Source organism: Loxodonta africana, chromosome 7 (assembly GCF_030014295.1).
Source record: "Loxodonta africana isolate mLoxAfr1 chromosome 7, mLoxAfr1.hap2, whole genome shotgun sequence".
NCBI lineage: Eukaryota > Metazoa > Chordata > Mammalia > Proboscidea > Elephantidae > Loxodonta > Loxodonta africana.
In genome coordinates this window covers 66334200-66346436 of record NC_087348.1, presented here as the reverse complement: position 1 = coordinate 66346436, position 12237 = coordinate 66334200, and the positions used below count along the sequence as shown (strand labels likewise).

The 12237-nt window shown below is 43.0% G+C and overlaps 1 protein-coding gene across 1 annotated transcript in view; it reads right to left on the bottom strand.

The window, feature by feature from the left end:
• Window positions 1-12237, bottom strand: part of PLEKHA7 (pleckstrin homology domain containing A7) — a 154252-nt gene that overhangs the window by 49095 nt on the left and 92920 nt on the right. The window contains exon 9 of the mRNA XM_064289452.1: window positions 5310-5485. Coding sequence (XP_064145522.1) covers window positions 5310-5485 — 176 coding nt within the window. The remainder of the gene's footprint in view (window positions 1-5309; window positions 5486-12237) is intronic.

The following is a 12237-nucleotide window of genomic DNA, read 5'->3' as shown; positions in this document are numbered from 1 at the left end:
AAACAAATATGCCACCTACATGTATGACATTAAAGGGAAAAGACAGCTTCTTCAACTCTAGGACCCAAGGAACGTGAATACAATGTCCCAGTCCAACCAGCTGTAATGTAGATTTTTCTTTCTTTACCAGTCAATCACTATTCACTGAGCACCTATGTATTTTCCACTAAGACAGGCAGAAGCGGAGAAAAGAGCCTCTGCCTTCAAAGTCAGGTGATCCTAGAGCCTGATTTAAACATGGTAACCACATTTAATACTGTTCTCACAAAAAACCAACCCCAAGTTATAGAGTTTGCTAGTCTTTTCTAACCTTAGAGCTAATTTTACGACTACAAATTTTAGTCCTTACTGTGTGTGTCCACATGGGTATACTGTTGTTAGCTGCTGTCTAGTCAGCTCCAACTCACAGCAACCCCATGTACAACAGAAGGAAATGCTGTCCGGTCCTGTACCATCTTTACAATTGTGGGTATGCTCGAGTCCATTGTTGCAGTCACTGTGCATTTTGAGTGCCTTCCAACCTAGGGGACTCATCTTCTAGGACTAAATCAGAAAATATTCTGTAGAGATTTACAGGGTTTTCATTGGCTAACTTTTGAAAGTAGATCACCAGGCCTTTCTTCCTAGTCTGTTTAGTCTGGACAATCTACTGAAACCTGTCCATTATGGATAATCTTGCTGGTATTTGAAATACTGGTAGCATAGCTTCCAGCATCACTGCAACATGCCAGCCACACAGATAAATGGTAGCTTATGAGTATACACATTCTCACATATACAAGTACTTCCTGAAAATAAATTTGATTAGAAATGATAAATCTTCTTCATATCAATGCCAGCATTTACTGCAAAATAAATCTTTAGACTGTGGCTAAAAGAATGGTAGTCTGCTTGCCACCTGGCATTTTTCTAGCCCCCAAGCCTTTGAGATTATGACCAGCCCCTCATTCCCATGGCTGCTGGGATTTACATTAAATGCCTCTGTGGCTACATGTAAGAAAGGTGAAGATAATGTTCCCTACTTTACACCCTGCCTGACTTAAACATTTAACTTGCTAAGTTATGGGATTTAAGGCAAAAAGGTATTTTGGTTTCTCCCCATCTCCTTGCATTTCCTACAACTTAACACATGACCTCTCAAATCAAGAGACTTGTCACAAAACAGATCTGCAATGCTCAATTTAGCACAATGGTAGAAAAGAATGAAGCACCCGTCGGCTGTCAGTGACTGTGTCATTCAGGGAACTTGGCCACGCACAGAATAGATGTTTCTAAGACAAGAAGTTTCCAGATGGGCTGCTGTTCCTGTCATCATGGGCACCTGGAATCAGTGACTGTTCCAAAATATACAGAATGTCTGGAGACCAATTTTGCCATGTTAGTTAATTAATTTAATCCTTGTAACAATCTTATGAACTAAGAAGAGCTGAAGTTTAAAAAAGTATACAAAATTTTTACAAGATCACACATCTAGAAAGTAGAAGAGCTGGGATTTGAACCCAGGTCTGTCTGGCTTCAGAGACTAAGCTCTGGGAAGAGGTACTTAAGGCAAAAAAAATAAATGTAATAAAAAGTCAAAGATAAATCATCTAGCCTGAACACTAGCTAGACTACCCCATCCTAAGCAGTCACTGATTCTTCCTCCACCCCTAGCCCTAAAGCCCTAAGCCCTCTGTCCTTCATCTGCCCATCCCTACCTCACTCTCAGTCCCCATGGACTGGGTAGGGCTCTACATCTGGTTCCTAGAGTGAAGCATGTATCCCCGGCCTGTGTCAACCACGTGTTACATTCTCTGGCCACAGTAAGTGGTTTAAGGTATAAAAGCGATCTAAGCCTGCCTAATCAGAATGAATCTTAGAGCTTCTGGAAGACTCTGGCTCTTTCCTGCTGGATTTTAACCTAGATGACATGAGTCTGGGGCTACTGCAGCTATCTTGCCACCAGATCCTAGAGCTGCCAGGGACCTCCATGTGGATCTCAAGAATGGATCCAAACCTGAAGTGAGCAAAGCTCAGACACTGAGAAAAGTGACTTTTAATGACATTGGTTGAGTCTTGAATCCAGCTGTTTCTAAAGCCAGGTCTATCCTGAACTTTTCAGTGACATGAACCAATAAATTTCCTTTTTTCTTAAGTAAGTTTGGCTGAGTTTCCTGTCATTTGTAATCAAGAGTCCTAACATACCACCATTCATAAAGAGAACAATGTTTGTATGGATAAGGATAGAAGCATCTGAGTGGGACTCAAAGAGGGAGAGAAAGAAATGCTACTGTTGGGGCCACACACTTAGAGAAATGGAGGTTTTCCAATGCAGGTCATCAAATAGGAGGAGAGGCAAGATTTATTCCTGCCTGATGAATAATTCTAACAAGCCAAATGTCTGAACATCTTATTCTGATAAAATATTATTTAATCTCTCAGAATGTCAAGAGGAAGTGCTACTGTGTCTTTATTCTGACTCAGAGGGTAGAACTAGTTGGTTAAAAAAAAAAAAGACAGGAAGGAACCATTCAAAAACCAAAGTTTGGTGATTAATCACAAACTCTCCAGGTAGAAAAAAGTAGAAAGATCCACATCTTGCCTAGCAAATTAACCCTCCGTTGTTCAATGCAGATGTCACTAATTAACAACAAAATTTTTTTTCCTGTTAAGCCAAGTCTTATCCTCAAATTCTCCTCTAACCAGTACCTCAGTCAGCCACTATTAATTGAGCAAAGTGGGCACACAAGAAGAAACCCATTTGCCGTTCCTGATCTAAAGAAACCAGTATAGTCTGGGGACCACAGTTCCAGGAAGTTTGATCAATTGGCATAACAAAGTTTACTAAGAAAATTTTATGCATCCCAATTTGGTGAGCGGTGTCTGAAGTCTTAAAAGTTTGCGAGCGGCCATCTAAGATGCATCAGTTGGTCCCAACCCACTTGGAACAAAGGAGAATGAAGAACACCAGAGACACAAGGAAAATATTAGCCCAAGAGACACGAGGGCCACATAAACCAGAGACTCCATCAGCCTGAAACCAGAAGAACTAGATGGTACCAGGCTACCACCAATGACTGCCTTGACAGGGAACACAACAGGGAGTCCCTGACGGAGCAGGAGAAAATTGTGGAACAGAACTCAAATTCACGTAAGAAGTCCAGACTTAATGGTCTGACTGAGACTGGAGGAACCCTCGAAGCCATGGCTCTCTGACGTTCTGTTAACCCAGAACTAAAACCATTCCCGAAGCCCACTCTTCAAAGATTAGACTGGACTATAAAACATAAAATAATACTCATGAGGAGTGTGCTTCTTAGTTCAAGCAGATACAGGAGCCAAATGGGTGGTTCCTGTCTGGAGGCAGGATGAGAAGGCAGGAAGGGGCCAGAGCTGGTTGGATGGACAAGGGAAACTCAGGATAGAAAGGGAGAGTATGCTGTCACATTGTAGGGATTGCTACTAGTGTCACATAACAAGTGTATAAATTTTTGTATGAGAAATTAACTTGAGCTGTAAACTTTCACTTTAAGCACAAAAAAAAAAAAAAGAAACCAGTATAACACCACAGAGAGTTCTTGGAACTCAAATTATAAAAGGACATGTCTGAGAAATGGAAGGTGGAACACCAAATCAAGCACAAATACAAAGGGGAATGGGCCCACATAAACAAAGGCAAAAAAAAAAAAAAAACTAAAGTCTAGAATGAGATAAGATTTGTTTAGTTAAAACAATAACAAGTATAAGGCATCTCTGCTCGGGGAAGGTGACAACAAAAGCAGAAAAACCTGTTGCCATCGAGTCAATTTTGACTCATAGTGAGCCACCAGGGCTCCAACATAAGCAGAGAAGGCTGAATTCTTGAATTTGGGGATTTATTTCCATATCTTCACCATGAAAAGAAAAACAAACTTGGTTAAGAGAAACCAAAAGTCCAAGATGGGGAAGAAGAAGGGAAAAATCCCAGCCTCCTGTGACTGAGCTCCAGGCCCAGCTACCAGCTCCCCAGGGCCCTAAGAGGACTTGGACATGGGCTAACAGAACCTGTTGGTGATCTCAGATGAATCAAAAAGAATACGAAAAAGTACCAGAATACTAGACACTGGCCATCAGCATCTTGATTCCATTAACCACCAGCCTGGAGAGCCTACCATCAACCCCTGCAAGAGGCTAAGCTGCATTCTTAGCCAGGCAGATACCAGAGCACATAGGAAAGGAAGCATTGAGAAAAGGCAGATAACTCAGCAGAGAAATAGGCAGAGAACTGGTACAGGCAATTCATACAAAAGGAAACATAAGTGGTCAATAAATATAAAAGATCTCACCACCATGGAAACATAGATATTAAAACAACCAGATACTATAACTACTGGCAAAGATGTGGGGAAATGAGTACTCTCACTGGTGGAATATGTGGCTTTCTTTAAAGTGCCATTTGGGAGTATTGATTAAAATAAAAAATGCACTGTACTTTGACCCAGCAATCTAAAAGACTTCTACATGCAGACGGTTGTAGAAAGCTTTTCATTACAGCACTCTTTGTAACAGTAAAAACTTAGAGGGGGAAAAACTGTCCAAGGTTTGCCACATGCTTAAATACATTATAGTGCATCTACCCTATGGAATACCATACAACAGTCAAAAATGAAGTCAATCCATGTGTACTGATACAGAATGATCTTCAAGGTGTCATCAACCATGCTTCATACAGGGCTACTCTGTTCTCTCTGAGCTCCTGACCCCACTCATTCCTTCTATGCTTCCTCTCAGGGAACTGCCTATAGCCAAGAGACTCAGGAATTCAAGATCCTTTTTTTTTTTTTTTTAATGGTATACTTAGTTGGACCACTCGACACAAAGGGCAGCTGGAAGATATTCCCAGGTCAGCCCTCAGCAACATGGTGGGCAGTCTGTGGTACGTTTTTAGTCTGCAAGATCTTTCTTTGCCTGTTCTCTTCCCTCTCCCAGTCTGGTGTCCCAGGCTTGTCCCTTCTACCATCCACAAGAAAAACTAAGAAACACGTACACCAGTTTTCCATGGCTGTGTATCCTGGGCAGTCATTTTACTTCTCCAGGCTTTAGTGTTTCTGTTTAATGAAGAGATTAGACTAGATAACTTTTAGGGGACCTTCCAGTTCTCCAGACATTATTTCTTAGCCGTTTATACATTCCCCTCCAGGAAGTTTTCATTATTAAAAAGGATTTCAAAGACAGGGCAAGGCTTAATACAGCGTAATGAATGGTGGAATTTCAGGCACCAAAACAGATGTATCTGGATTGTCACCCTAGAATAAGAGCAACTTTGGCAGAGATCCCCCATCATGACTGACCTCTTCAGTGATGATCGAGACAGCACCTGTGCAGCCTGGTTCATGGCTCTGACCCAAGCATTCATGTCCTCCAGGGTGTCGGCGCTGAAGTAGTAGGTCCTCATGCCTGAGTGCTCAGCCTGAGAGCCCACTGTGGAGCTGTTATAGATGAGCGCTCGCATCCCCGTGTGCACAGCCTGTACGCATGGAGACAGGGACCCAAGTCGGAGAGTTAGTACACATGGCCCTTCTAGGAGCAAAAACAAGAAGACATTCTAGCCATCCTCTCCCCACTTCCAGGCTAAAAGCCCAAGCACCACCTGGCCAGATGTTTCCATACCTGGGAAACGTCACAGGCTGGATTCCCCCTCTTAGTGCAGTCAGGCCCAGTGACAGACGTGCCTGTTTCTGACAGTAAAAGCCCTGCAGCTGAACCTGTTTTCTATTTATCTTTCTTCCATTTAAGGAGGAGCACACAGACAAGGCTTATATGCGAAACAGACATTTAAAAAAAAAAAACTCATTTCATAGAAATAGACTCTCGGGAACGCCTGTTTTGGTTCTTCTGAGGCACACAGCTCCTTCTTTGGTTAACAGTCAGACTGGAATCGAGTCAAAATCAGCTGCAACAGCAGGTGGCTTGGTGAGGATGTTCACTGTGCTTCACTGGCTGGGCATGAAATATGATGTGTGCTGTCCGTCTCTCCAAAAGAGCCACACAAAGTTTGACAGAGCTGTCTAATGCTTGACTAAAAATTCCTGAGCACCTACTACAGGCTAGGGAGCCTCAAGGTGCTTTCACATGTATCCTTGCAAAGAACCTGTGAGGAGGTACTCAGAATGACCACTGACAAGTGACCAGGATATTTTACAAGCCAGAGACAACTCCAGTCTTTCTCCCCTTGTTCTCTGAGAAGCAGGGGCCTGTATTTTAAATTTGCAAGGAGAAACCTCACCAAATTGGCATAGAAAGATGGTGTGAAAAGAGGAAAATTTACTGAGTGCCTACTATGTGTCTCCTGGGTATGTCCACAGCTATACCAACCAATTGCTGTCCAGGTGACCCTGACTCATGATGGGCCCACGTATGCCAGAGTCAGAGTAGACCTGTGCTCCATAAGGTTTTCAATAGCCCTTTGTAGGAGGAGACTGCCAGCCTTTCTTCCCAGGCATCTCTGGGTGGACTTAAACCTCCAAACCTTCATTTAGTGGCCAAGTGTGTTAACAATTTGTACCACCCAAAGACTCCCTCCACAGCTATGTTGCTGTTGCTGGGTGACTTCAAATCAATTTCAACTCATACAACCGTGTGTGATGCTGTAGAACTGCTCCATAGCGCTTTCTTGGCTGTAATCTTTATGGAAGCAGATCACCAGGTCTTTTTTCCTCGGAGCCGCTCAGTGGTTTCAAAATGCCGACCTTTCGATTAGCAACTGAGTGCTTAACCGTTGTGCCACCAAGGCTCCTTTCCACAACTATAATCTCATTTTAATCCCAACAGCCTTGTGAGATAGGGACAGAATCTCTGTGTTATAGCTGTGCAAACGAAGGTCTGAGATGTTAAGTAACTTTTCTAGATTTCCATACCTGGTAACAGGTTCTTTACAGCATTTATCCTTACCTGGCATTATTAATTTTACACACTTGTTTATTTATCATCTGTCTCTCCCCCTAGAATACAAACTCCAAGAAAACAGATGTTTTGTTGCCTATTTTGTCCACTACTGTATCCCCTGGAAAAATGGCTGGACATAGTAGGTGCTCATTAAATACTTGCTAAATGAATGAACAAATGAATGAATGAAGAGTTGAAGCCAGGATTCACATCCAGATCTGAGTCCAGGGCTCTCTTTATAACGCTCCCAGGTCCTACCCAGAAATTAGTGTTGCTATACAGATCACCAGTCCCATAATCGGGATCCACAGTGATAGGCAGACCCCACATAAGGGTCATTCAGAGAAAACTAAATGAAAGAAACCATTACAAAGCTGGAAAGGACATGCTTCTGGAATCACTTCTGGGCATGGATAAAAACCTCTCAGGTGAACTGTTACCATTCACTTCTCCTCCTCACACTCCTAATCGCCCAGATCCAAAATGCATACTAAATATCAACCTGCTTCTGACATTCACATATCTGAGTCCATTCAGGGTATGCCAAGGGAGGGCAGACAAACATGGCACACAGCTAAGGGTCCCTTACAGAGGCTGATGCAAACCTGATTTTCTTCCACGTTGTATAAGGTGTCATCCACTGCCTCAGGAAGGATTTTTCTTATTTCAGCAGGGTGGAGATGTGGCAATAAGAATAGAATGAGAAAGAACTTGTACACGTCTTCCTGAAATCAGCAGAAGTTCTTGGAAAAGTTCCACAGGACAATGACCCCATAAGATTTCTGATACGCTCTCCCAGCCTTTCAACTCAGTCACAGAAGGTTCTGGGACAGTTACTCACCTTACTAGGTAAAAGGCTACCCACAAGCATAGGCGGCCCACAAGGGTATGACCAAGAGAGTAGGTCCCTGCTGTATAAACCATGGAACACATTTTAAGCATGCAGACATGTGTTTGCTTATCTGTCGGCAAATGGGCCTTGGCAGTTACCTCCATCATTACAAAGGAGTTACATGCGATAGCAAACATAATTTTATTCACTAATAAAACTGCCAGCATGTGTTGTGCCCAGCTGCTCTTGGCTCTGAAGAGCAGGTTCTCAACTACGTTATTCCCATGCTTGGGCATAATAGAACTAGTAACTTTGAGCGCAAGAAGGCGGGGGAATCCCTCATCCATTACTGGTGCAAGTGTAAAATGGTACAGCCATTGTGGAAAACAGCTTGGTGTTCCTCAAACAGTTAAACACAGAATTACCATATGACCCAGCAATCCACTCCTAGGTAAATATCCCAAAAAATTGAAAGCAGGTACTCAAACAGAAACCTATACACCAATGTTCTTTGCAGCACTATTCGCAATATCCAAAATGTAGAAACAACCCAAATGTCCATCAACAGAAGTGGATAAACAAAATGTGGTATATCCATATAATGGAATATTACCCAAAAAGAGAAATGAAATCCTGATACATGTTACAACATGGATGAACCTTGAAAGCATTAAGCTAAGTGAAATAAGTCAATCATGAAGGGACAACTACTGTATCCCACTTATATGAAATATCTAGAAGAGGCAAATGCATAAGGATAGGAAGTAGATTAGTGGTTAGCAAGGGCTGGGAGGGAGATGGAAAGGGGGAGTCACTGCTTAGGGCAGGCCATGGAGTTTCTGTTAAGGGTGATGGAGAAAACTGGACATGGAGAGTGGTGATGGTTGCACAACATGATGAATGTAATTAATGTACCTGAATTGTACATGTAAAAATGTTGAAATGCAAAATATTTTGTTATATTTTACCACAATCACAAAAAAAAAGAAAGACAAGTGGGGGGCAGGGTGGGGGGAGTATTCCCTCTTCATCTGGCCAAGTGATGCAGAGTGCCCTGAGCCAGAGGAAGATGCTAGAACCAAGATCGTCTCACCCCTGGTCTAGTCTCACCTCAAATAGGTTCCCTTCCTTTCTGCTCTTCCCTTTCCAGTGAACACAATCTTCCTAGACAACTTTGCATAACTGAAGAAAGCCAGGTTATACCCAAAGGAAACAAGGATGGAAGCAATGAAGAATTTACCTTAAAAATATAATGCCCCCAGGATGTGATGTCTCTTGTAATTCATGTCTTGATATGGAACTGTTTCAAGGAGCCGCCAATCTTTGCAACTCAACCCCCAACATCAGCCTTTAGAACAGAGAAACCCAAGTAGGGAAATAAGGCGTGCTGACAAGGCCAAAGCCCATCAACTGGTTGGCTGACTCATTCTCTAACTGTTCAACAATAATTTATCATTTATTGAGGGTTTGTTATGTGAAAGGCAGTATGCTAGAAATTGGGGAGATTGCCTTAAACAAGGTCAAAGTATAGTACGGCCAAGTAGAAAAAAAGACCATGGACACATAACTATAATTACAATAAGTATTATCAGGAAGACGTTCAGGATGCTGTATAACAGGGGAACCTGGTCTGGATGGAGAAAGACATGCCTGAGGAAATAACATTCACGCTGCATTCTACATAAGAAGAAGATATTTAAGAAGGAACAGCAGGGAGGAGACATGCAGTGGCCCCAAGATGGCTCAAAGGAGCATGGTAGGTTTCAGGATTAGGTCAATGTGAGTGAGGCAGAGAAGCTGAGGGGAGAGCACCATAAAACAAGGCTATCAAAGCTGGCAGGGTCAGATCACTGGAGTCTCGCTGAGCATGCTAGGGTTTTGTCTCTGTTTAAAAGGCAATGAGAGGCTATTAAACGATTTTAAGCTAGGGAGTGACGTGATCAGACTTTGTCTGGAAAGATCACTCTGGCTGTGTGGTATGGTGAAGAGTTAGAGCTGTGCAGGAGCACGTAAGGGGAGATCAGTCAGGTGGCCACTACAAGAGCACAGGTGAGATATGGTGGTGGAGACAGGAAGTGAAGGGTGGCCGGAGTCTGGAGAGAACAATAAGGTAACACTAGCAGTACTTAGTGATGGACTGGATATGGGAGGCTAAGACTGTCAGGTTTATGGCTTGTAAAGGCAGCAGTGCCTGTTTAAAAAAAAAGAAGAGAAGGACTCCCCACCTCTAATCTTTTGGCTGATACAAGCAGCACAGTGAACTGAGTAAGAACTTGAAGTCAGCTGAGGTCTAAGGTGGGCTCTGCCTGTTATCTACTAAGTAAAAAACCAAACCACTGAGTTGATTCCGACTCATAGTGACCCCAGAAGACAGAGTAGAACCGTCCCATAGAGGTTCCAAGGAGCAGCTGGTGGATTCGAACCACCAACATTTTGGTAACCCTGGGCAAATTGTTCAATCTCCCCGTATCTCTGTTTCTTCATCTTTAAAATGGGACTGTGGAGAACAATAGTAATTACCTTGCAAGGTCTTGTGAGGATTAAATGAGAATGCACATACTGTGTTTAGAGCAGAGCCTGGCATCTGTAAGGCTCAAAAGATGTTAGCTGATGTTATTACAGGTGCAGTAACTTGAGCAACCTAAGGAGGTTGACTGGATGAGCTTTACCGAAACTTAAAGGGACACCCCCCACCCCTCCCAATACTAATTTATAGAGAATCAAACATGAAACACAAATAAACCTGAACCCATCGTAACTTTGGAAGTGTTAGCAGCACTTTGGTATAAAAACACTGTAACTGACTTCAAGTGACTCCTATGTAAATGCCTGCTCTGTGTGGTCTCTGTTTGCAGAACGAGACTAGCCCCATTCACCTAGGCAGAACTGGTGAGCCAGCTTTCCTGGTGAAAGCTCTCTGGATGGATAAATCAGCCGTTCACAGTGCAGTGAGACAGGTCCTGTGGATATACACAAGAAGGTACCCAACCTTTGTGGGGGAGGGGTAGGGAAGGTTTCTTGAAGGAGGTAACTCCAGAGCAGAGCCCTGAAGGAAAAGGAAGAGTTGGGGAAAGGGCACTCCAGGCTGTAGCTGAAGCCTGAGCAGAGGCCCATCAGTCAGAAATGTCCTGGTGCCCTCAGGCAACTGCTTATGGCTGGAGGGAAGGTATGAGATGGGAGGGCCTAAAAATATGGCTGGAGAGATAAGTTGGAGCCTTCCTTCTAAACCAAGACTGGGCTTTATCCTGAAGGCCAAAAGGAACACAACCTGAACAGATTTGCAATTGAAAAACAGTATGGAGGTCGGATTGGAGGCTGCAGAGCAAGTCAGGAGGCTGTAGCAGCGACAGTCAACATTTAACAAGCATTCTATGTGCTCAGCACTGTTTTCACACTAAGTTACCCAGAAGAGGGATGATGGTGGCAGAGACAGCAGCAGCAGGAAGCAGCAACGGAAAGAAGGAGATGGATTTGAGAGATACACAAAGAGCAAAACTGAAAGGGCTCGAAGTGACTCACAATATGGGGGAGAGGAAAAAGGTAGCTCTTTCCTGTTCTCTTCTTATCCTCTAATAACCCATAAGCTGATGCAAACTTCAGCCCTACCAAAGCAAGGACTTTGTCCTTTTCACTGCGCTATCCCCAGCATCTATAATACTGACAAGTGGAAAAACAGAATTCAATTAATGTTTGTTGAATATAAATAAATAAGTGAAAAACCACATCTCTTTACTGGCCTTCAGCCAGACTCTAAAGAAGTCTTGCCCTTTTTTGTGGCATGGATCTCTCTGGCAACTTGGCGAAGCTTGTGAACCCTTCTCAGAATGTTTTAAAGTGCACAAATAAAATACAGAAAACAGATTATACTGAAATATAGTTACCGAAACATTTTTTTTAATTATGCTTTAAGTGAAAGTTTACAAATCAAGTCAGTCTCTCATACAAAAACTTATACACACCTTGCTATGTACTCCTAGCTGCTCTCCCCCTAATGAGACAGCACATTCCTCCTCTCCACCCTGTATTCCCCGATGTCCATTCAACCAGCTCCTGTCCCTCTCTGCCTTCTCAACTCCCCTCCAGACAGGAGATGCCAACATAGTCTCATGTGTCTACTTGATCCAAGAAGCTCACTCTTTACTGGTATCATTTTCTATCCCATAGTCCAGCCCAATCCCTGTCTGAAGAGTTGGCTTTGGGAATGGTTCCAGTCTTGGGCTAACAGAAGGTCTGGGGACCATGACCTCCAGGGTCTTTCTAGTCTCGGTCAGACCATTAAGTCTGGTCTTTTTACAAGAAACTGAGATCTGCATCCCACTGTTCTGCTCTGTTGGGGATCTAAACATTTTTTAATTGTGATATAGTAATATAAGTGGTTCTTTAATAATGTATTAATAACATACCTAGTGGCAGATTTAACAGTTACCACAATTTCCAAGTGGTGATGCGCATAAATGCTATTTTAAGATATTTGCAATAACAACTGAGGATCAACAACTGTA